Source organism: Medicago sativa, chromosome 3 (genome assembly GCF_051527215.1).
Source record: "Medicago sativa cultivar Bolivia chromosome 3, Bolivia_mono, whole genome shotgun sequence".
NCBI classification, from domain to species: domain Eukaryota; kingdom Viridiplantae; phylum Streptophyta; class Magnoliopsida; order Fabales; family Fabaceae; genus Medicago; species Medicago sativa.
This window is the reverse complement of record NC_140751.1, coordinates 94137157-94162842: the sequence shown is the minus strand read 5'-3', so window position 1 is coordinate 94162842 and position 25686 is coordinate 94137157. Positions and strand designations below refer to the sequence as shown.

Below are 25686 nucleotides of genomic sequence, written 5' to 3'. Positions count from 1 at the left end.
AAGATATATAGGCTATGTTGGTAAAGGCAATAACCTAACTCATAGCTTTGTAGACTAGTTTATAAGCTTGTTTACAAAAATAAAATGTATTTCATGTAACAAGCTTCTCTCACTAGCTTATTTGTTTCTATATGTTACTCTCTTTTTTTTTCTTGAAAGGATCTTACTCTATTATTTGTTTCTTTGTTCCATGTTGTTGAAATATTGTTCCAAATTGAATTGCTTTTTAAAAATAACTCTTTCTATTGAATTTATCATGGATGTGCAAAACACGGTTTATGTTAGGTTGTATGTGATCCGAACTCGGTCCTGACATTGGATCGGGTCAAATTTGAGACTCAAATTCGTCCATGAACCCAATCAAACCCGATGAAGTTCGGATCCAACAAGGATGGGGACAATACGAAAACAAGACCGGATTTATCCCAAGACAAATTGTCAATACATATTTTAAAAAATATATATTAATCAACAAATTGTTTCGAATCATAGGAAACAACAACATAATCAAAAGTAGCATAGTCTTACAAACTATCAAAAGTAGTAGCAACATTCTGTTACAAGTTAACAAAATATTTGTATTCTATATAACAAAAATAAATGGTGCATAAATTAATAGTGCAATCGTCGCTCAAAAACAACGGTTTGTGACGGTGTAAGGTTGGGTTGGTGAAGCGACAACATGAGATTGAGTCAAAGGAGGTGCGGAGGGACGGCGTGCAAAGTGAACCTTAGGTTGAGGTTCAAAATAGAAAGTGAGTAAAGTGGAAGTGAAAGAGTCGTGTGTGGGAGGCCGGGTCCGAGAAAGTATGTAAAATAATATTAAAAAAAAAACTTTTGTCCTTAAATTAAATTGGGATGGGACGAGTAACTTTTCAGTTAGATCCATGTCATGTCCCATATTTTTGTCTCTGTTTTTCTTTTGACCAGGTTAGACAAGTTCATTGCGTTGGGCTGGGCTAGGACGGATTGTAAGACAATGTCAGGTTTTGTACACCCCTAGATTATATATCCAAATTTATCATTATTTTTTTCTTTTAACATATTTACCAATTCAAATAAAACGAAATAATTTTCCTTTTTGGTAGTGGTAGTGGACGAAATAATTTTCCTTAAAAAAAGAAAAAAAGACATGATAATGAAGTCAAATAAGATTTGTTAAAAAAATATCCCAACTAAATTCATGTATCACATTTATCTATCATTTTAAAGATAAAAAATACTTATATACTAAATTTTTTTTTTTGTGGTGGCCGGGATTCGAAACCCGGACCTTGCATATATTATGCATTGTCCTTACCAACTGAGCTAAGTTCACGGGGACTATATACTAAAATATTTAAGATAAATATATTAGTTCTTTCAAAAAAAAAATATTAGTTAAAAATGTTTATAAATATAATTTATAAAAAAATAAACATTCTTGTACTTTTACGTCATTTTATATTTATCACTTACTTCGAAAGTTAATTTTACAAAACATTTTAATTTTAACCAGCTACCTTTTCACCTATCCGCCTATAGCCATAAATTAGCTTTTCAGCTATTAGCAAACTTATAGCTTAATTTTACCAAATAAACTCGTAGACACAAGATCGATGTAAGTGTACGTAATCATCGGTCCTTTTTCTTCTTTGATTGGACTAGTTACAAAGAAAATATTTTTTTTTTTAAAGGCAAAACTTTATTTATAGTGGAATTAAGTATATATAATTGGTACTTGACCTAAAATCCAGAATTAAGTAAAGGGGTACTTGACCCACGACAATCCATTAAAACCACACCAAATGACATTAGGTGAGAATACAAACACAGTATACATAAGAAACTTCTTTAAATCAGAATTGTGTCCCCACCCTTTTGCTTGGCGATGGTACTAACACCAAGTGGTAGGTGTAATCAATTTGATCAAAATATTTATTTAACGCTATAATCCAAACTATGATGCAATGATGATAAGTAGATAACAGCAAAACCATGAATGATTATCTATTTGAAAAATGAAAACAAACCAAAATGTATTTGCAAAGTAAATCATTAAAACTCCCTCAAAAAAAGTAAATAATTAGAACATATCCTAAAGAAATTATACAATCATAAACATTTTTATGACTGTCATAAGACTATAACTACAGCCACGCAGTGTAAGGCCATTTAGGTTTCTTCAGTGGTTTAAGGCACATGACAGTGTCCTGAAATTCTAAGAAAGTAATATCAACAAATTGACGCTTGTCTTTACCTGTCATCCTCTCAAAACCAAAAGATTTTGTCCATGTGTCTATAGCATCCTCGGATGAATGCAAAACCATGCTTTCTACTCCTAAGCGAGTCAATTGTTTCTCAAGTTCATCCATCAACAAACGACACATTCCTTGTCCTCGATGTTCTTTCTTGGTGACCACGAAAACTATCTCAGCAACCTTGTGACCATAAATCCTTATGGTAGCCACCGAAATCACTTCCTCCATTTTCTCCAAAATCACATTATAGAAACCACAAAAGTTCAAGCGCTTATGTACTGAGTCTCTACTAAAAACAATGTCTCTAATCAACTCTCTTCCAGATAAAGCATCAATTGTTGGATAAAAACTCTCATACAATACATGAAGAGCTACATTTAACTTACGCTTCTTTTGACTAAACTCGTCAGAAGAAAAATCTCTGCCATCATCATCACTATTCACATTCTTCAACAGTGTCCAAGTTAGATTATCCGCAACCTTAACTGGTTTCCACAATAGCTTCTTTAGACATATGAACCTGTTCGCGCAAACTATATTGCAAAACCAATTCTTCTTTTTAACATTACTCTCCATGTGACTAGATTCATATCCTGTTGCCTTTACACACCCAAAGTGAAATTTCTGCTCACATTGAACGCAAACAAGAATACTGTTATCATTGGTATCTGTACATTCTTGTTTACGTTTAGGTCGACAACATATTTTGCAACAACAAGTTGGACAGAACCAATCACCATCCGGAACTCGATCAAGATCTAAACAACTGAGGTGGAATACAGAAGGACATCGATCGCATAGTACTATGTCACCTCCAAAACCACAAATAGAACAAACAGTATCATTATTTGCTTCATAGTTTGCTTCGGCAATACAAATATCGTTTTGATCACGTGAACTCATAGCTTCCCTTTGACATTCCAACAACGACCTTCCATCTTCCAAGAAGATACTAGTGGATGATGTAGGTCTTGTACAACCAGCATGATCCTTAAATCCAGCGAGAGTGAAATTAAAATTACAACAATCACAAACAATACCATCACAAAATATACTCCCGCTTGTAACAACATTGTTACTACCACGACATAGCACATTAGTCCCTGAAACCAAAACTTTATTCTTTATCAACCAAGAAACAAGTGAATACCTTTCCCTTATACCTTCTCTATTTAATCCCATCCCTCTTTTACCACTACCCACCGAATTAGTAACTTCCGGTTTAGATTGAATCACATGCTTCTCATTTTCCATTGATGTTGATAATGTAGTAACCGTGGCTTTTTTAACAGAAATGAAACTAGAGGCTTCAGAATCCTCATTAGAAGTCAATTCAAAGGATTTCAAAGACATTGCTATTGCTGCTGCTTCCTCGGATTCACTTGGTTGCTTTTTCGACTGTAATGGAGACAGAGAAATTGTTTTTGATGCTGCTTCATCAGATTCTCTCCGTTGCTCTTTTATCGGCGATGGAGACGAATAAATTAATGTTGCTGCTGCTTCCTCGCATTCTCTCAGTCGCTCTTTCGACTGTAATGGAGACAAGTAAAATGCTCTTACTACTGCTTCCTCAGATTCTCTCGGTTTCTCTTTCAACTGTAATGGAGACGAAGAAATTGTTGTTGCTGCTGCTTCATCAGATGCTCTCAGTCGTTCAATCGACTGAAATGGAGACAAAGAAAATCCTCTTGCTACTGATACCTCGGATTCCTTCGGTTGCACTTTCAGCTGTAATGGAGATGAATATATTGATATTGCTGCTGCTTCCTCAGATTCTCTCAGTCGCTCTTTCGACTGTAATGGAGACAAAGAAATTGTTGTTGTTGCTGCTTCCACGGATTCTCTCAGTTGCTCATTCGACTGTAATGGAGACCAATATATTGATGTTGTTGTCACTTCTTCCTCGGATTCTCTCGGTCGCTCTTTAGAAAGTAAACAGGACGAATAAATTGATGTTGCTGCTGTTTCCTCAGATTTTCTCTGTCGCTCCTTCAGCTGTAGTTGAGAAAAAGAAAATGCTCTAGCTACTGCTTCCTCGGATTCTCTAGGACGCTTTTTCGACTGTGATGGAGACAGAGAAATTATTGTTGCTGCTGTTACTGGTGCTGCAGTTGAAGGGTGTTTGAGGGAACACCCTCCTTCTTCAATGCAACTCTCGCAGGCTTTTTTAAGAGTAATATGGTTTTTCCCATTGTTAGGAGAAGTATAACGCAATTCCCTCCTACCATTTTTGTCAATGTACCAAAGCTTCCAACCCAAAGAAAGAAGATGTTGTTTTGCTTTCAAAGTCAAATCCTTTCTACCAGCACTTTCTTTGCAATCTTGTAGTCCTGTTAAGCGGCACCATTCTCTTACAGCTTCTGGACAATGCTCAGGCACTATGTTCATATCAGGGGGTAGTGAACGAGAATCCATACCAAAAACTTCAATTCATGTACCAATCTGCACAAAAACATAATTTTGTTGTTATTAAAATTTCAGATACACTATTGTTTCTAATAGAAATTTACTAATAACTATATCAACATACCCCAACGAAAATAAAACTCAATTCCACACAACAAATGCATATTAATTCATTCTCACAAAAAATTAATGTATCAAGCTATAATGTTCGTTCTCCTATGCTTGATTTATTACAGTGAATTTTCAGTTAGAGTATTCTCGTTTCTGTAGTATACCAATTCGTTAACATACCTCCGAGCCATTTTTTATTAACATAATGACATCGATCTCTTATTGCAGCCCGTGTTGCTGAATCGGCTGCTTTTTTTTTTTTTGTACCAACAATTAAGAATTGTTTTCCCATGTTTACTTAAGATTCAAGGCTTGGCATGTCCTACAAATTTACCATTTACCTTTTGTGGCATATGCTTTGATTTCATACAAATTCTGTCCCTAATTAGGTTTTAGTTTTATGTTTTTACACACATGCCATATATGTACAATAGAGTTTTCTATGACATTTTCTTTTACCTTTCGATCTAGAGTTCCTATCAAATAATAATACTATTAAAACGAATGACCAGACAAGGATGTTGAAATGAATTTTTTTGAAACCACCTCGATCACATATGGAGTGATAAAGAGGTCGGTCAATAGTTTGATCCTTGAAAAGCTGGCAGCAACAGAGATACTTACAAACCGGCAGGAGTTGAACATGACCTTACTGATGAATCAACTCCTTATCAATTGAGTCAACCTTCGTTGACTGATCCTCACTCTTGGAATAATTCTAACAATTACTAAGTAATACTAATATTGTTTGTATTGAAAGGAAAAGAAAAACTAAAAACAAAACCATTAATTGACCTTAAAACAAGAATAAGATTAAAACACCATGACACAAGCAAGGTGTGAGCGCTGACAAAAGTATAAGCAATAAAAAAAGAAGAGAAGTAGGCTTACATGCATGCAGGAGAGGAAAGAGAAGACGGCGGTGGGGAAAAAATAGGAATAGAAGGAGAACTTTCTATATTGCAACAACAAAACCTATTTTGTGGATTTAAGTTTTAGCTTGACCCAAGAAAGATGTTTGACAATTGTTTTACCTAAACTTAATTTTTGACAAAATTGTTTTGCCTAAACTTAAAAACCTAAAAATTGTTCAAAAATTAGGAAAATTATTATCACTTATTTTTTAAATTAGACTTATAAAATTAAATTTAACCTTTCTCAACATAAAAAAAAAAATTAATTTAACCTTTTTTTTTCTTTTGAGGGAACCTTTTTATTTTTATGATCAACGTTTTTTTACTTTTATTTTATTATCTTTGATTTGTTTTTAATCTCTTAGAATTTATGGTTAGACCTAATACAATCCCATAAAACTTATTTTTAAGGATGAATTAGACTCAATTTCAACATGGTATCAAAGTCTATTTTCAGGTCACCACCATTTATATCAACGCACCAAGCTCAATAGTGTTGAACTTGAGGGGTGTATTGGGAAAAACTCAAGTCTCACGTTAGATAGATATGATTCTTGATAAGCGTTTATAAAGAGACATTTTGTTCAGCTTCCAGGTCGGTTTTGTGAGGATGTGTTAGTATCAACCATAAAATTCTAAGATAATCAAAAAATATTTTTGAGTTAATAAAAAAAGATATATGTTCCTTAAAAAAATTATATGTTTTCTGACCCAACCATAAATTTGATTTGTTGATTTGTTTTGATCAAATATGTTGAATTATTTTTAATTGAAAAATCAATCAATTTCAGTGTCTTCTCTTCCTCAATTTTCATGTAAACTTTTATAATGTTTTTCAAAAATAAGGTATCGATTGGTATTAATATTAATTAACCTTTTTCCTGATTTACAGATCTTAGTAATTTTTTATTACAAAAAGAAAATTCAATTAACATTAACGACAAAGGTATAGTTGGACACTGAATCAAAATTCAAAATTATAAGTTGGAAAGTAATGGTGTTTCATATTTAAAATAGACATCAGGTCGGGTTGTATTTAATTTGGATGAATTTTTCAATCTTATAATGAATATGGGCTTCATTATTAGTCATTTTATCATCTAAAGTTTGACATAAAATGCAGTGCAGAACAAAATTGTGTAACTAAGGCCAAATCCTGTAATGATAAAAATAACTTCTACCCGTATAAGAGTTAACAAATGTTGCACGACAAAACACCAACAAAATTGTGTAACTAAGGCCAAATCCTGTAATGATAAAAATAACTTCTACCCGTATAAGAGTTAACAAATGTTGCACGACAAAACACCTTGGTGTTTCACTTGCACTTTTAACCATAATTGTGTTCTTCTCCCTTTTGCTTGACGATGGTACTCTATTCTCTAACACCAAATGGTGTATGATCAATTGATCATAGTATTGAACACTACAATTCAAACTATGATGGTGATCACAGCAAAACATAAATGGTTATCTATTGTAAAATGAAAACAAACAGAAATGTATATACAAAGCATATCATTAAAAATCCCTAGAAAAAAAAAGTACATCATTAAAAACATGTCCAAAAGAAACTATACCATCAAAAACATTTTTATGACTGTCGTAATATAACTACCATCAAGCAATACAAGGCCATGTAGGTCTATTCAGGGATTTAAGGCACATGATAGTGTTCTGAAATTCTAAGAAAGTTTTATCAACAAATTGACACTTGTCTTCTCTGGTTATCCTAGCAAAACCAAACGCTTTTGTCCATGTGTCTATAGCATCCTCAGAGGAATGCAAAACCAAGCTTTCAACTCCTAAGCGTGTCAACTGTTTCTCAAGCTCATGCATCAACAAACGACACATTCCTTGTCTTCGATATTGTTCCTTGGTAGCCACGAAAACTATCTCGGCAACCTTTTGACCATAAATTCTTATAGTTGCAACCGAAATGACTTTACCCATTTTCTCTAAAATCACATTATAGAAACCATGAAAGTTCAAGCGTTTATGTTCTGAGCCTCTACTAAAAACAACATCTTTAATCAATTCTCTTCCAGATAAAGCATCAATAGTTGGGTTAAAACTCTCATACAATACATCAAGAGCCACATTCAACTTTCTCTTCTTTTGACTAAATTGATCATCATTACTCACATTCTTCAATAATGTCCAAGTTAGATTAGCTGCAACTGTTATTGGTTTCCCTAACAGCTTCTTTAGACATAAGAACATGTTACCACAAACTACACTGCAAAACCAATTCTTCTTTTCACCACTGCTCTCAATGTGACTTGATCCAAGTCCTAACGCCTTTACACACCCAAAATGAAACTTTTGCGCACATTGAACACAAACAAGAATATTGCTGTCATTGCCATCTACACATTCTTGCTTGCATTTGGGTCGATAGCATATTTTGCAACAACATGTTGGACAGAACCAATCTCCATCCGGAACTCGATCGAGACCTAAACAACTGAGGTGGAATGCAGAAGGACATTGATCACACAGTACTATGTCACCTCCCAAATCACAAATAGAACAAACAGTATCGTTATTTGCTTTGGCAACACAGTGATTCCCTACTTCAGAATTTCCTTCGGCAACAGAATGATTCCCTGCTTCAGAATTTACTTGTACTTCAGAATTTCCTTCGGCAACATAATGATTCCCCGCATCAGAATTTACTTGGGCAACACAATGATTCCCTGCTTCAGAATTTGCTTCAGCAATACAATGATTCCGCTTTTCATCACGTGAACTAAGAGCTTCCCTTTGACAGTCCAACAACGACCTTCCATCTCCCAACAAGATACTAGTGGATGGTCTATGTCTTGTACAACCAGCATGAGCCTCAAATCCAGTGATATTGAATTTAACACGACAACAATCACAAACTATGCCATCAGAAAATAAACCCCCTCTTTTGACAACAATGTTACTACCACGACAGAATACATTAGTCCCTGAAACCAAAACTTGATTCTTTATCAACCAAGAAACAAGTGAATACCTTCCTCTTTCACCTTCCGTCTTTGATACCTTCCCTTTCTTACCAGAAGCCTCTGAATTTTTCTTCATTATACTTGTCTTTAATACTTTCCCTCTTCTACCACAATCCTCTGAATTCTTCTCCATTAAACTCGTTTTTAAAACCTTTCCTCTTTTATCACTACCTACCGAATCCGTAACTTCTGATTCAAATTTACTCACATGCTTCTCATTTTCCATTGATGTTGATACCGTACCTACTATAGCTTTATTAACATCCCCGGAACTAGAGGTTTCAGAATCCTCATCAGAAGTTGATTCAGAACTGGCACTAGAGGCTTCAGAACCATCAGAAGTTGATTCATCGGATTCAGAAGAGATTGATATTGCTGCTGCTTCCTCGGATTCACTCGGTCGCTTTGACGGAGACAAAGAAATTGTAGTTGCTGCTGCTTCCTCCTTGGATTCTCTCGGTTTCTCTTTCGACGGCAATGGAGACCAATAGATTGATGTCGCTGCTGCTTCCTGGGATTCCCTCGGTAGCTCTTTCGATTGTAAAGGAGACGAATAAATTGATATTGCTGCTGTTTCCTCAGATTCTCTCGGTCTCTTTTTCGACTGCAATGGAGACAAAGAAATTGTTGTTCTTTCTGTTTCCTCGGATTCTCTCAATCTCTTTTTCAACCGTAGTGGAGACGAAGAAATTGACGTTGTTGCTGCAGTTGAAGGGCGTTTGGGGGAACACCCTCCTTCTTCAATGCAACTCTCGCAGGCTTTTCTAAGAGTAATATGGTTTTTCCCATTGTTAGGAGAAGTATAACGCAATTCCCACTTAGTATTTTTGTCAATGTACCAAAACTTCCAACCCAAAGAAAGAAGATGTTGTTTTGCTTTCAAAGCCAAATTCTTTCTACCAGCACTTTCTTTACGATCTTGTAGCCCTGTTAAGCGGTACCATTCTCTTACAGCTTCTGGACAATGCTCAGGTTTTATGTTGATATCAGGAGGTAGTGAACGAGAATCCATATCAAAAAATCCAAATCATATACAAATCTGCACTGCAATGCACATAAACATAACTTTGTTGTTACTAAAATTTCAGATACTCTACTATTTCTAATAGAAATCCACCAAAAACTATATCAATATACCACAACAAAAATAAAACCAAGTTTCAACAAATAGTACTTAAATAAGTTTCAACATGTTAAAGTTAAAGTCTAGCAGATTAGATATGTGCTAGATTTCAAAAACCAGAGGAAAGAAAGGAATCTTGAGAAGATTCTTGGATAGTTTTCATATCAATAAACAACTTTTTCTTCTATCTATTGGTCAAGATTCCGATCAAATAGTAATGATACTATTAAAACAATAAATTGACCAGACACAAAGGACTTTGAAGTGCATCTTTTTGTAATTATAATTAGGATTAAATTCACACCAAATTACTACAAATAAAAATTTCAATAGAAGCATATACACTATATTAATCATATCAAAACCAAAATAAGCAAGGCTCAAAGAATAAGAAGGAAGAGAGGTATACTTACATGCAAGATGGACCGGAACGACTGGCGCAGCCGCCTCAATGCAGAGCGAAGAGCAGGAAGAAGACGAAAAATACGGTGCCCTAGAGAGAAAAATAGGATTAGAAAGTGACAAATTATAAAAATTGAAACGAACTATAAACCCTAGTTTTGTGGATTTAGGTTTTGGCTTGACCCAAAAGAAAGAGGTTTTAGCTACAAAATTGTTTAAAAATTAGGATAATTATTAAATTAATAAGTTTTTAAATTTAAAAATAAAAACTTTTATTAGAATTTCAGAGACATTACAACATTCTTGATTGTTTAAAAAAAAAACATTCTTGATATATTCTAAATAAACAAAAAAAAAAAAAAAACAGAGGCAATTACAACATTGTTAGTAACAAAATTGTTTTGCTTAATGAGAAAGAAAAAATATCATTTCATTGAGTGGAGAGATTTACCTTCAGAGTGTCACCGGAAAAGGTTCGCCGGAAAGTTAATCAGAGAGACAAGAAAACGAGATGACTATGGAGTGCCGTCAAACGACCATTGAGTCTTTTCAGTTCAATTTGTTTTGTTTTTATAGACCAAACTAACAAACTTACTTGTCTTCCAAGTTGGGCCCAACTAGGGTTCCTATTTTTATGGGATTTCATCTTCTTATTTCATATTTTTGTTGTGTTATATAAAGGGCATGTTTGGATTAATTTAATTTTCAGCTTATGCAAAATAGTTTTTGTAAATAAATAATTTTTTATTTATTATTTATAAGTTTGTCAAGATAGTTTATAAAAAAAATAATTTATAAGGATATAATTTTTGTTAATGGGAACTTATGAATTAACATAAAAAACTTTTTTTTTAACAAATCAAAATGGAATTTCATTATAAACTCAATGATTCATCCTGTACAAGGTGTGCAAAAAGAGAACCATTGGACAGTAATTACAGAGTCAAAGTGCCACAAGAGAAACAACGGCACCAAAATAACAAAAAATAGAAAATTACACCTGAACACCCATACAAAGAGTTGGATGTTTCCACCAATCCGTAAAGCTGTAACAAAAGGACGGTTCCTTAGCTTTCAGCCATAAGAATGAATACAGCTTAACCTTTTCAATAAGATCAACAGAAGTAGAGAACGTATTTTGGAAAATACGGTAATTTCTTTCCTTCCATAAAACCCAAACTGTTGCAAACCAAATTGTCGTGAAAAATAAATGAGTAGATCTATACCAACCCGCCATCTTAGAAAATTGCATAAAGTGATGTAGCAAAAATAATGGCATGACCAAAGAAATACCTAACCAATTAAAAAACTTATTTATTTGTATAAGTTATTTTTTATAAACTCAAAAATAAGTCAATTCAAACTGGTTATTTCTTTTATGAGTTAAATAATGTTTACATCTTTTATTTGAACGAGTTTTGATTTGCCTATTTAAAACAAATTAGATTTCATACATTTTTCTATTTCAGAATTCTTTGAATTTCAACCTCAAACTCGCATGATTGTGTAACTTAATTTATGTGGTGCGTTGCTTGTACAATTAATTTTATTTTTCATTTTTTTAATGGCCACATGTATTAAATCAATTACATGTCACTATTTAAATAAAAAATAATCAAAATGAATTTGTGACAAACCAAAATATTCAATGTTGATTTTCTCTCCAATATTCAAAAAAGACACGAAATGAATATTTTTTTAAGGAAAGACACAAAATGAATGTTGCCTTTCTCCTACATCTTACATAAATCTACATTCCAACAATAAAAAAAAAATCTTCCAAAATCTTCTTAATATTAAATTTCTTTTTTATATAGTATATTTCAAAATCATTATTGCTACTACATTTTCATTTATCTAATTGTCTTGTCCGGTGTAGAACATGAAATGTAGTGGTGGTTTTCCTGTAGAAATGGCTATGGTGTGGTGGAAGGCGAGATTCCGGCGTGGTGGAGAGCAAGCTTCTACAACGGAGGAGAATGGTATCTGCAGACACGTTAGTACTTCGACGTTTAAGTCAGTATACGAAAGAGATGGATATTGTGCAAATGACGATGAAAATGGTGTGGATCCATTCTATTAAAAAAATGAATACATATTTTTCTCTATTTTTTGTGGTGGCCGAGATTTGAACACCTCAGACCATCCATATATTGTAATTGTCCCTACCAACTGAGCTAAGCCCACAAGGACATTTTTCTCTATTTTTTATTCATGATATTATGTACATATATAGTTTTAAACCTTGTTATGAAATATGAAATATACAAAATAATTTTTCTTTTAAAATAATTATTTTTTTTTGAAGGAAACCAATCAAATACATGTATTTAAAAATATATTTTATATTCTCAATCATTAAGTTAAGGGTTAATTATGTTTCTAGTCCCTATAAAATAGCGACCTTGTAAGTTTAGTCCCTACTTAATTTTAATAGCATTTTTAGTCCCTAATTTTGTTTTTCTGCACTGAGTATTAGTCCTTACTCAATTCAAATTTGTTTAGTTTATGCTTAAACTCTTAAATTTTTGAACAATTTTTTGCAGACATGTTTAGAACATTACTAAAAGTTCGTCCACAAAAAATTATTGCAAAATTTGATTTCTACATCCAGATTTTATTACTTTTTATCTTTAACTTTTGTCGTTTTAAAAAATTCATATTTAATTCATTTCATGTCAGAAAATTCTAAATTTTAGTAAACGAACCTTTCATAGTGTTCTAATCTTGTCTCAAAAAAATCGTTCAAAAATTTAAGAGTTTAAGGATAATTAATCAAACTTTGTTTTAGCAGGGACTAAAATTATAAGTAAATTTTTTTTATAAGGACTAAAAATGCTATTAAAATTAAGTAGGGACTAAACTTACAAGGTCGCTATTTTATAGGGACTAGAAACATAATTAACCCTTAAGTTAATAATAAGGTAATAAAATTTATTTATCATTGACGTTGAAATTAAAACAAATTGAATTACTTTTTCTTGACTAGTGGGTTAGAATTTGTGGATATCATAAAACTATTTAGAGTTGTGTTATTTGAACATTTATATATGTGACAACTTTTATGACAACCAAAATTTTACAAAGGAAATGAGATATTGGCACAAAAACCAAAGCAATGGAGAGAGGAAGTAAAAAAATAATGTGAGTATGAGAGAGAAAGTTGTCACAAAAGTTGTCAAAAATGGTTGTTCAAATATCATTTCTCAAATATTTATTATGTTAAAATAGATTAAAGTGTAGTACATGAATTATTTTGTAAAGAAAGAAGTTTAATTTAAGCAATCTTAAGGGATAAAAGTATAATTGTTTTGGGTTACGTAAGAGGAAGAAGAAAAAAAAAAGCAACTGCATCCTAATAAAGGACACTCCTACATCATCCGTTAGAAGCGTTGAGACAATGCAGTTGCTCATGCACCCTCCCAAAAGGTCCTCCATGATTAGCTCCCACCTTGGTAAGAATGTTTGTGCAAGAGTTTCCTTCTCTGAGAATATGGTAGATGGAGATATCTCATTCCTTAACTAGATAGTTGATGAGAGTATAATTTATTTTAGGTTATAACTTTCGATGAAGGCTTTGCTCAAAAAAAAAAAAAAAACTTTCGATGAAGGAGAGTATATATTATAAGATAAGATAACATAGGATGAGAATACAATTCAAGTTTCTCTTAAGAGATGATAAAAGTGTGATTTACTCAATAAATTAAAACATTTTTTGACTCGTTAATTGTGGATCGAATTAGAGGTTGACAAAATACATTCGGTTAAAAATAAAACTGAACATATGTAATATTGATTTGTAATATTTTTGTCTAAAATATTGATAATATTTTTATTTGATTAAAAAATATACAAAATGTTAAATATACAAAATACTATAATAAAATACTACATATTAATGATCGACAATAAAAAAAAATTAGAATGACAAAAAATATAAAAACTAAAAGGAGAATGCTTCTTATCGCAAGCACAATTGACGCGAATGTATCCCGAACAGTTATATTCACATACACTGTTTATAGGCTCAGCCTTGGACTAATCTAACGTGAGAAACTCTTCTGGATAAATTCGTTGTGTTTCAACTCGGGACATATAGCACTATTGAAACTAAAAACACTAATAGTATGGCATAGCATGGGGTATCAAACCTCGATATAGTCTCTAACTCCGACGGAGCAACCTATCAAATGCTCACATTTAACCTTGAAGGACGTTCGAGTTTCATCAAAAAATTCACGCAACAGTTGATATCTCTAAGCAGATGTTGGAAAGAAATTGTATAAAATATGTTCTTTTAAATAAAAATAAAAAAATTCCAACAAAGAAGTATATACATGCATAAACAATATGTATGGCAAATAATCTGCTGAATAGAGTTGTTGATGACCAACAACAAATCATGATAAACACTAACTAGCTCACAATAGGGCGAATCCAAAGATTTTTGGTGTTATGAGCTAATCAATAAATTTTTGCCCTTTTAATTATTTGGGTTTCTTTCTTCTTGCATTTTTGTTGAGAAGACTCATTCATAATAAAGGTTCTCTAAAAATATATATTCAACAGAATTAATCAAAACAACTTAAAAAGAAATACATCTTTTTTAAGGAGAAAAGAAATATATCTACATAGTACTAACTATACTAAGTAATGATAAAAACTGTGTTGCCCCTAAAAAAATTGTGTCCTAGGTTACCGCTCCTCCCAACCGCCCTTAGGGTCACCCCTGCTGGCTCAGCAAAGAGTTCAAAGAATCATGCATAAAAGTGTAGTGTTACATAGGCCCATGAATATTATTTTTTTGAACAAATCAAAATGATATATATACTCAAGAGTGTTTCCAATTGCACAAGACGCGCAAAACAGAAACATCAACAATGTTTACACAATACAGAGTCAAGTTTCCCTTTTAAAGGGCCAACCTAAAAAATAAAATTAAAGGAACACATCCATACAGGAAAGCGGATGTTTCCACCAATCATAATAAGAGTAAGCTAAAGCTGCCTGTTTTGATTTCAGCCATAAAAATGAGTGCAACTTCACTTTTTCAATAAGAGTAGATAGAGTAACTGACGTGTTTCGGAACACACGATTATTTCGATCCTTCCAAATCACCCAAATAGTAGCAAACCATATAACTGTAAAGAAAAGATGAGTAGTTTTTGGCAAACCTGACAACCTGGTAAACTGAATAAAATGATGTCGAAGCTCACCAGGAGGAACCAAATAAATTCCCAGCCAAGTCTGCACATTGTACCACAGGGCTCCATAAATATTACAATGCAAAAAAAAGGTGAGAAGCTGTTTCTGATACATTACAGCCAGCCACACATATGCCATCTGATGGAATAAGAATACCCCGTTGAACCAGATTATCTTTAGTTGGTAGGCGATTGCGAAGAAGACGCCACCCCAATAAAGACACCTTTGTTGGAACATGCTTTAACCAAACATCGTGAACCTGTGACCTGTCAGCCGTACCACCTGTGTCTGTAATATAGCGGTACGCTGCTTTCACCGAATACCCATGAACCGGGTCTAGCAACCAGCTCCAAGAGTCATGAACAGTGTCCTGCAAAAAAATGTTACTTAAAAGAGAAACACACTCCCTCACACTCTCCTCCTCCCATGCAAACAAACGATGACGCCAAACCCACGCATTACCATTGTCGTCCCACCCCAACCTCCTCATATCCTCAACCTTACTCTCCTTCTCCACCGCCAACTCAAATAATCTAGGAAACTTTAACCTCAATGGAGTGTCCCCCACCCAAGTGTCATACCAGAAGAAGGTGTTCCTCCCGTCGCCAACCTTCCTTCGAACATTATCATAAAACCACCTCCCAACACCCTCACCTACGCCTTCACGCACTCTACACATCATCTTCCACCACACCGAAGCATGTCTATCTCCCTCCCTAAGTCGCCCCCCAACCTCACCATACCGAGCTTTTAACACTCGATACCACAGCCCTTCTTTGTCCACCAACATCCTCCAACACCATTTTCCTAACAATGATAAATTAAAAGCTCCCACCTTCCTAACCTCCAACCCCCCTTCTTCTTTTGGTAAACAAATCGAGTTTCAATTAATCCAAGCTATTTTCCTATGATCCTCACCACCCCCCCAAAAAAAAAATTAAAAATAGATTCAATAGAAGAAATTATACCTGCAGGGGCTTTGAAAAAGGAAAGAAAGTAAACCGGAAGCGAGGACAGGACAGACTTCAGAAGAACCAGACGGCCACCATAAGATAGATATCTGTTATTCCAAGACGACAGGCGAGCCACAATACGGTGGACAACAGGTTTCCATAAGGTAGATATCATGATTTGTTGTTGGCCACCATAAGATAGATATCTGTTATTCAATAGGCCCATGAATATTGTGTTAAGACGATTGGTTTTGTCGTAAAAAAAATTAGAAATCGAGATTGTTGTTCGTTTGCCTTCTATTTCTGTTTAATTTTCTATATACCATTATAACATACTCCTTCTGATCACATTTATAAAGAAAAAACAATTTTTTAAAATCATTGAATATCTAATGTATTTGGTCTATAAAAAATAGTTTTTTACTTGTAAACGTGATTAGAGGGAGTAAGTCATAACGTTTTAATGTTGATGGAGGACGATAAAACTATTTGGAGTTAAATACTGTAACAACGACTAGAGTTATAACTTTTTTTTTTTTTGGTGCAAGAGTTATAACGTTTTATATTACATCAATAAAATATTTTCTACAGAGTACTAACGACACGTTAATTGATAACATTTTATATTACATTAATTGGAATTTTTAATTTTTTTTAAATGTCTCTTTGATTAGGTTCAACTATATATATAAACACAAAAACAACTGGATCATATTTTTTAATGTCAACATATTGTGCAAGTATGAGGATTTTAGTCTCAAATATTGTGTTATCTATTTTTATGTTGCTAACCATTCTTGTTGCTTTGCAATTTCAAGATGGTGAAAGTATACTCCGTAAAAATAAAGTATCTGTTTCCATTACCAACAACATAACTGATACCAAGCTTCGTGTTCACTGTAAAGATAAAAATATTGATCTTGGAACATTCAAATTAAAATATAGAGAAACTTACTCATTTTCTTTTAGGCCTTGGATCATTGTAAAAGCTGAACTATACTTTTGTAAATTTTCATGGTTGGATGAATTTCATTACTTTGAAATTTATAATGAATTAGATGATCACGACACTTGCAAAGAAATGTGTCTTTGGGAAATAAATAAATCAGGACCGTGTAACGTAAGGGGTGATGATGTTGATTGCTTTCGATGGAATGAAAATGCATAGAAGGAAGGCAACTGGGTGAAGGGTGAAGAGAACCGTACACTTAATGTGTAACTTATTCATTATACTCTTCAATGAAAATTACGTAGAAGAGATAATGAATTATTATAAATATATATATATATATATATATATATATATATATATATATATATATATTTCCAATTAACCATTAAAAATTGGAGTTTGATCTTCCTTTCTATCTCAAAATTTCTTTCTCTTATCTTGATGTAAATCATTTTTATGCACTCTAGTTTTCTTGTAAAAAATCTTACTTGTTTAAAGGTGGATATTGTATATAGTTCTTCATGTGACGCCTCATACTAACGAGGTTGGAGAGTGATTGTTGTTGCACAAGACAAAAAAAATGACCAGCTTCTGACTGTTTTAGACAAACCAAATTCACATCGGAATGAGCGAGATCCTAAGACAATGTAGGTATAAGATCGCATGGTTGAAAGAAGACTTATATGAATTGTTTGAAACTACCTATACCAACAAGATACATTTTTTTTAGTAACTCATTCCATACGAACTTTACAATTAAGTATGCTTGACTTGGAACAATTTTGAGATGTGTGACATTCTAAAAAAAATTCCCAAAAGCGTGCAACTGAAGAACTTAAAGTCGTCCGAAATATTATAGTCTCATATGAATTGTTAGCATGCTTTTTTTTTTGTTTAAATATGAATATAACCCCTACAATTTTAGTCCTTGTAAGAAATCATTTTTATTTTTAGTCTTTGCAAATATAAAAAAAAAAATTGATCATTACAAAAATTTAATCCCCGTAAAGTTTGTTTACTTTAAAATTGATATTTGTATTATTTAAAATATTTGATCAGTGTCCCTCCAATACCAAATACGTAAGGACTAAAGTTGATATTTAGACACGTTTTACAGGGACCAATTCGAACATGAACAAATTTTACATGACTAAAAAATTAGCAAGGGCTAAAAGCAAATTTTATTATATTTGTAAAAACTTAAAACAAATAATATTGTGTACATAAACTAAACCAAAATGACTCATATTTACAAGGACCAAAAACATTTTTAGTTTTTTTTTCTTTTTTCTTTTTTTACAGCAAATAACTATGAATCTAATACTTATTTTGTTTTAGTAATAAGTCTCTTTAAGATGGCTTCTTGTTAAGTCTAAATTTTCATGTTAAAAGTCTTACGTTAAATGAGATAAGACATAAATAAATCTTTGCAAGGTGAAGATTATCCCACTTACACAAATATATGGCAAACCATGTCTTATTTAATGTAAAACTCTTAACACATCATTATTTTCAACTTAACTTCTAAGTTGATTTTATAAAAACCTCATGGAATTGTATAGCCACTCCAAATTCTAATATACATCACAATTTATCCAAAAAATATATTCAACCACTTGTTATCGAGTCATCTCAGTTTTGTATAATTGAGTTAGACCCAACCCAAAATAGTAATAATATATAAAATAGTTTTTTTATGTAAGAAATGGGTACGGATTTAACGTACAGACTACCTAGTTTCTGCAAAAAGAAATTTAATGTTTTTTTTTTTTTACTAGTAGGTTTGAGGGCTATTGTTTGACAAGGATTGCGTTCTTTTTTGCCGGTAGGTGAGTAGGTTTGAGTGTTATTGTTTGACAAATCACAAAACAAAATGGGTTGACCGTTTCACAAAGAGTACGTCCGGTAAAAAAGGGTGTGCGATTTTCTTTGAAAGAATTTTAAGACCCTTTTGGTAATTTACAATTTAGAATCAATTTTGGTATTCAAACTATCCAAGCATCAATTGGTGAAGATCACATTTGTATAAAAGTATCCACAAGTAAATCAATTTAGGTTCATCTCACTTTTTCTCAAAGTCAATTCTATCAAACTCAATTCATGCACAATCGAACACATACATATAGCAGTATTATACAAGTATAGCTGTCAAAAAATAAAGTAAAAATAAAGTAGGGTTATAGTATAAATTCCGTAGTACGCGAATCTACTTTGCAATCAATTAAGTCAAACATTTCCAGACAACACAGCAATCAGCGGACACAATAAATACATGTCCAAATGAATAATTGAATCCCCAAATAAATCACTGCATCATATTTTGTTCCCACTTAAACTCATGTCTCATCCATATTGACTGAATAATGGCCGAAGTTCCTGCCCTGTTGATTCAACAATAAGGAATCCAGTCAAATTAAAAGGAACAAAAACACAAATGTGTGCTAACTAAATTTATCAGATGATTGCATAAATGACAGCGAAGCAAGGTAGAAATGCTACTGTACATCATACGGCATATTTTACGTTTTCAGAAACATTAGAATGTTCTCCTAACAAAATATAGTAAGAATGCTAACCTCAGATTGTAACCGCTGCTTATTGAGTAACTGGGTCCTGGCCTTGTTCAAAACTGAATTTGGTGACTTAAACATCCTCTGCACGTAAAAGAATAGGTAGATCAGCAGATAACAAGTGAAAGGAGAAAATCCAGTGAAAGTCCTCACAGACATCACAAGACTTATTTAGCACAAACTCACCTTTTCACCACCAGACATTCTATGTTCGCCATTGTTTAGATACTTTTTCTTGGGTGAGAAACTAAAGACATCTTGTAGGAAGTCGTTGTCCTAATACCACGGAGGAAGAGGGTCAGAAAAACAAAAGGCAAAAACAAGTTCAATATTACAAGCTTTTGACAACAACTAGGTGCTAAAAAAAAGGTAACAAAAAGCCAACCTGCATATGTTTAATGAACCCCCCTCCAAGGAAGTGCTTGATGAAATTCAGCTGCAAAAATATATAGATGTTAAAACGCAATTTTGACTGCAAAAAAACAAATGAAATAGTGCATGAAAATTTTTAAAAATAAATAAATGAAAGAAAGCAAGGAAAACCTGTATCATTTGAGACCACGACGATGTCTGTAGAGAATCACCACCAATCTTCATTGAAATTTCAGGAGCGTAACCATCCTAGCATGACAATAAAAGATCAGTACAGAAGCCTTCTGACTCTTATTCATAAGTACTACATTTCTATTCTCAAATAATAGTAACAATAAGGGAGAGAAGACAAAGAGTACCACCAACATACCTCAAAAAAATCCAAGATATCTCTGAACAGGTTCCTCTGACTATTAAGATCTTTCTTGGCAGATCCTTTTCCACCAGCCTCCACAGAAAGATTTTTGCATTGATTTATCACTTTTCCTTTTAATCCTTGTAAGAATATGTAACTTTCCTGTGGTTTACTCTCTTCTTGAGTTGCATCACTTGCATTCTTAGCCTCGGTCGAAAATTTATCGATAGCTCCAATCTCAAAAATTAGAGCCAGTGCTTCACCAGCAGCAATTCTTACTGACCTGTCTTCTTTATCTAGAAGACCGGATAAATAGGCTATTGAACTGAATGGAAAATAAAATCAATAAGCTGGAACCAAGGCCAAGAAACAGCTACACAAGGAATACAAATCTATATGTAGGATAGGTAGGGGTAAATATTATTTACGAGTAGAACATAGATAAAATGTACTCCCTCTGGCCTCTACTATAAGTAAAAATACATAATTTCACACTTATTAAGGATGGTATTATAATAAATGTGAATAGATTAGTTGACATTTGCTTATATTTAAGATTTAGGCCCTTTTTTTCCTAATAATTTAGTCTGGAGGGAGTAAATCTAAAATAATTAATCCTAGTCTATAGAATAGATTGCCAAAACTCTAATTTAAACCTTAAATTATCAAAATAAGTTGAAAAATATCGGTAGAAACAAACAGCAACAACAAAATATAAGTGGGATTACATTTCTCTTAAGGGTTGATAAATATTTAAGTATCAAAGTTTTAAGTCATATCTTAAATAAGCTTATTCTACTCTTATCTTTTTTTTTCATCCCTCTTTCTATGGGTTAGTCCAAAATGCGTGAAGTGTTATTCTAGTGGTATTTATAGTGATACAACAAACAAGAGCTCTCTATGTCCCTATTGTGTGAAACTCCAAACAGTTTCAAATTGATCAACTTTTTAAAAATGAAAGCATGGACTCTATAATTTATATATGAGTTACATCGTCTATGGACTGGAAAATAATTAAGTGATTTAAGCAGTGGTCCTACATCATCTATGGCATTAAGAAGCAAAATAACTTGTCGATATTATACCTCTTACAGGAAGCATGAATGGACATTGTTACTAAGTAGAGCAGAATGAAATCAAAATGCAAACAAAAGAATAAACTGTGCTTGCCTTTGCCAATGTTTTGAATTCAGCTTCAGATTGCCTACGGTAGAGAGGAGAAAAGACCATGCAGACACCACAGCAGTTATTAATTGAGCAGAAGGTTTGACTGCAACTACCTAAAGAGTGAATAAGCTGAAGCGGTAAATAAAGGGAAGACAAATGGGGATACAAAATTATAGAGTGAAAATAGCACATTTGTCATATCTAAAATACTGATCAGAAAATAAAGCAACTAGAACATTTTAACAGATGCATACATTGGAACCTAATTTGGGATGGATCACTCGCCACATTATGTCCATTGATCGCTCTGTTTCTTCTTGATCATTCCCTCCAACAAAAGTGATTATAGCCAAGCAGTCCAGCAACTATACACAAAAATGACATTAATCAGAAAGTATATAACATCAAAAACATAAAAGGAGAACAGGGAAAACAAAACAGAATACAAGACAACATTTCTAAACTCCTCACCGAAACATTTTTACTTCTAGCAAGAGATTCATCCAAAGGGGTAACAGATTCTTCAAAAATCTCGCGTGCATTATCACTACATCCAACTGTCAAGGCCAAACAACCTGCAATGGAATGAAATTTAATATGCAATTAACAAAAGCAACATACATTATATATAACATACATTATATATGAAAAAGGTGTAATTTAGTCAAAATTTTACCAATGGCTTGAGATGCAAGAGTTATCTCTTTGGCAGATGCCTTCTTTGATCCCTTTTTTATTGAAGCAAGACAGCTATGTAACAAAGTAGCAAATCTGATAAAAACAAATAAATCACAGCATGGTTATCAATTATGATAATCATCACTTTAAAGACATACATTACACAAGGCCTGTTTGAATTGACATATTTGAGCTTATCTACACTTGTGAGACTGTTCGGGAAAACTTAAAAAAACAAGTTATGACTCGTTCATAAGTTGTTTTCAATTTATTTTCACAAGCTCTCCAAGATAGCTTATGAAAACAACTTATAACTTTTACGAAAACAGTTTAAATTTAGTAGTTTATCCAAACAATGCCCTAGTGAGTTGAAATTGCCTGTTACTCTAAAAATTGTACCAGCCAAAACAAAAACCTAAAAAATAATCAAGTTATATTCTTAAGAGAAAAATAAAAGCTTACTTTTTTTCTACAAACTGATGCTGCATATTACTCTTGAAAGCATCAATTATGGCTGAAAAGGCATTTTCCCTCGTGGTGCCCCTTAAATAAATTCAACAGGAAAAAAAAATCTTTAGTTCCACCTTCAATAATCATCAATATTTAACTTAATGATGGTAAATTAACAACTTAAGTACCTTTTTTCATCTAATGCATCAAGAGCTTGATCAAGTACAGACTCTTGATCAAATTGAACATCTTCTGTACCAGACACATTCATGAGATCAGATGGAGCAGTTGATGATGATGTCACGCTACTATCATCATCGCTATCAAACATTGCAGCAGCTTTAGTTCGTGAATTACCTAAACACAACATAACAAACACAATTAATTAACTAATCAATTAATAAAAATAATTAAACTGAGTTAGATTAGATCAATTAGAAGAAGAAGAAGAAACCCTAGAAACTTACGTTTACCCATTGTAACAGTTGTTTCTGGTGGTTTGTTGTTAGGGTTATAATTGTTAAAAAAATGAATCGGAATTTGAGGAAATGAAAGATGAAGAATAATTAGGTTTACAAGAACGAAAACAAAGGGAATTGAAAGGTATGAAAATTGAGAATAATAACACTGATTTTGATGATTCGGTTGATGAATAATCCATTCAAAATTCGAACACTACTTTCTGAGATTGAGATAAGAATTTGTTTAATCTTCTAAATCCGAAACAATCTTGAATAAGCTGTGTATTAGGTTTTTATAATAAGAAGAAAAAAGCACGCGGCGAGGTTTTTTTTCCTTGATTCTTTTATTTTATTTATTTATATATATTTATTGTGGACCAAATAAATAATGCGAATATTCGGTGGGTTTGTCAAAAGATTATTTGGTGTGTTTTTTTTGTGATTGCGTGGCGTGTTGTCGGCCGTTGATTGGGTTCTTTTGTTTACCGACATGGAGACACGTGGCTTTTGTCGAGTTGTTATGGTTGCTTACGCGGATGTGTGGAACACGTGACGTGACGAAGTTGTTTTTACTTGTGTTTTTGCCTTTTTCGGAGTTTAAATCATGTGTTTATGTACTTCTCTAGAAAGTGAGGTACTTATTAAATTTTGCAAAGGAAAAACCTCATGAATTGTATAGAAACTTCGATTTCGAATTTGTGTTGTGTTGAAAAATTAATAAATTATACTCCCTCCGGTCCTTATTATAAGAAAAAGTTGATTTTTTAGGTTCATTGTGTAAGTGATGTATCTAGTCTATATTTATAACAAGATACATTAATTATTCTATGAATCAAAAAAGTCAATTGTTTCTTATAATAAGGACCGGAGGGACTATTTGATTGTCCATCAAGTCTTTTTGATAACTAACAAATGCAGAATTTATTAGGTTGAATGAGGAGGATTCTAAGATGGGATCCCTTAAGATTAAAAATGGTTGTCATTATTATACATATCTATCATGAAACATACTCTATATCTTATATTAAATGTAGTATTTTTTTTCACTAACATATATTTTTATTTGTTGAATTTCACTTTACTTAATTACTCCATAAATTATACGTCAAATTCAATTGTAACACTTATATGAGATGGATGGAGTAATATTTTATTTCATTTCTTAAATTACACATTGATTTGTCATTATTAATTGACCAACATTATATCGGTATTTCATTGGTGCAACGGTTTATTGCAATGCAAATTATATATGAATGAATAGGGGAATTGAGATAAATGTAAATTGTTGTAATTGTTATTGTCGTGAAGAAATGAAATAGTGCAACTTTAGGGGGTGTATTGGATTAGGATTCTAAAGGATTTTAAAAGACTTTTTAATTATGAAAAAGTCTTGTGGTATTCAATCAAGACTCTTTGCAATTTAAAAAAAGTCTCGTGGTATTCAATCAAGATTCTTTGTCATTTTTAAAAAGTCTTGAGGTATTCAATCAAGACTTTTCATCACTTAAAAAAAGTCTCATGGTATTCAAAATCATTCAAATTTCAAAGGATTGTTTAATAAATTAGATTTTGTGGGATTAAAAAAAGTCTCGTGGTATTCAATCAAGATTCTTTGTCATTTTTAAAAAGTCTTGAGGTATTCAATCAAGACTTTTCATCACTTAAAAAAAGTCTCATGGTATTCAAAATCATTCAAATTTCAAAGGATTGTTTAATAAATTAGATTTTGTGGGATTTTCTAGTGAAATTTTAACAAGAAAAAGTCTTTCATGAAGACATAAGATTCCTTGGGATTGTTTTTCTTTAAAAGTTTAATATCTCTTTCTTATCCCTTCTTCCTTCTCTCTTCTCCCTTCTCTCTCTCTCCCCTCTCTTTTCTCCCTCCTCTCTCTCTCTCTCCACTCTTTTCTCCCTTCTCTCTCTCTCTCTCCATCTCCCTCTCTCTCCGTCCCTCTCTCCCTCTCTATTCGTCTCTCTCTCCTCTCTTTTCTCCCTTCTCTCCCTCCTCTCTTCCCCCTCTCTCTATCTCTCATAAAAATAAAATAAAATAAAAAATAAAAGTATGTATTGAAAAAATTATGATAGAGAGTGTGTTGTAATCATTTTTTTTCAATGAGTCCTTCAAATTCATAAAATCTTTTAAAATCTTATAAATCCATAAAATCCTTTAAAATCCTTTAAAATCTTATGATGTAAATCCATTGAAATCCAAATTGAAAATCTTGAGAGTCTTTTAAAATCATGAAAGTCATTAAAATCCTACAAAATCTTTTAAAATCTTTGAGACTTTTTTAAGCAAAAATTGTCCTTTAAAATCCTAATCCAATA

General features: G+C 32.6%; 4 protein-coding genes across 4 annotated transcripts; all 4 read right to left on the bottom strand.

The window, feature by feature from the left end:
* Positions 1–1958: 1958 nt before the first annotated feature.
* LOC146942175 (uncharacterized) lies at positions 1959–5760 on the bottom strand. The gene is made up of 2 exons (XM_085756131.1): positions 5649–5760; positions 1959–4682 (listed from the first exon to the last, which is right to left on the bottom strand). The coding sequence occupies exon 2, from the start codon at positions 4653–4655 to the stop codon at positions 2130–2132; it is 2526 nt and encodes an 841-aa protein (XP_085612257.1). The 5' UTR covers positions 4656–4682; positions 5649–5760; the 3' UTR covers positions 1959–2129.
* A 1412-nt stretch (positions 5761–7172) lies between these two features.
* On the bottom strand, positions 7173–10736 carry LOC146942174 (increased DNA methylation 1-like). Its single transcript, XM_085756129.1, has 3 exons — positions 10644–10736; positions 10204–10283; positions 7173–9711 (listed from the first exon to the last, which is right to left on the bottom strand). The coding sequence occupies exon 3, from the start codon at positions 9677–9679 to the stop codon at positions 7292–7294; it is 2388 nt and encodes a 795-aa protein (XP_085612255.1). The 5' UTR covers positions 9680–9711; positions 10204–10283; positions 10644–10736; the 3' UTR covers positions 7173–7291.
* Positions 10737–15470: 4734 nt separating this feature from the next.
* On the bottom strand, positions 15471–16187 carry LOC146942173 (uncharacterized). The gene has a single exon (XM_085750010.1). It carries the CDS (start codon positions 16185–16187, stop codon positions 15471–15473), a length of 717 nt encoding a protein of 238 aa, XP_085606136.1.
* A 3181-nt stretch (positions 16188–19368) lies between these two features.
* Positions 19369–23620, bottom strand: SAT32 (interferon-related developmental regulator family protein / IFRD protein family). Its single transcript, XM_085756128.1, has 13 exons — positions 23362–23620; positions 23083–23251; positions 22907–22987; positions 22443–22537; positions 22238–22341; positions 22021–22131; positions 21770–21879; positions 20615–20924; positions 20416–20493; positions 20258–20308; positions 20059–20148; positions 19879–19956; positions 19369–19683 (listed from the first exon to the last, which is right to left on the bottom strand). Exons 1-13 carry the CDS (start codon positions 23369–23371, stop codon positions 19639–19641), a joined length of 1332 nt encoding a protein of 443 aa, XP_085612254.1. The 5' UTR covers positions 23372–23620; the 3' UTR covers positions 19369–19638.
* Positions 23621–25686: the final 2066 nt, after the last annotated feature.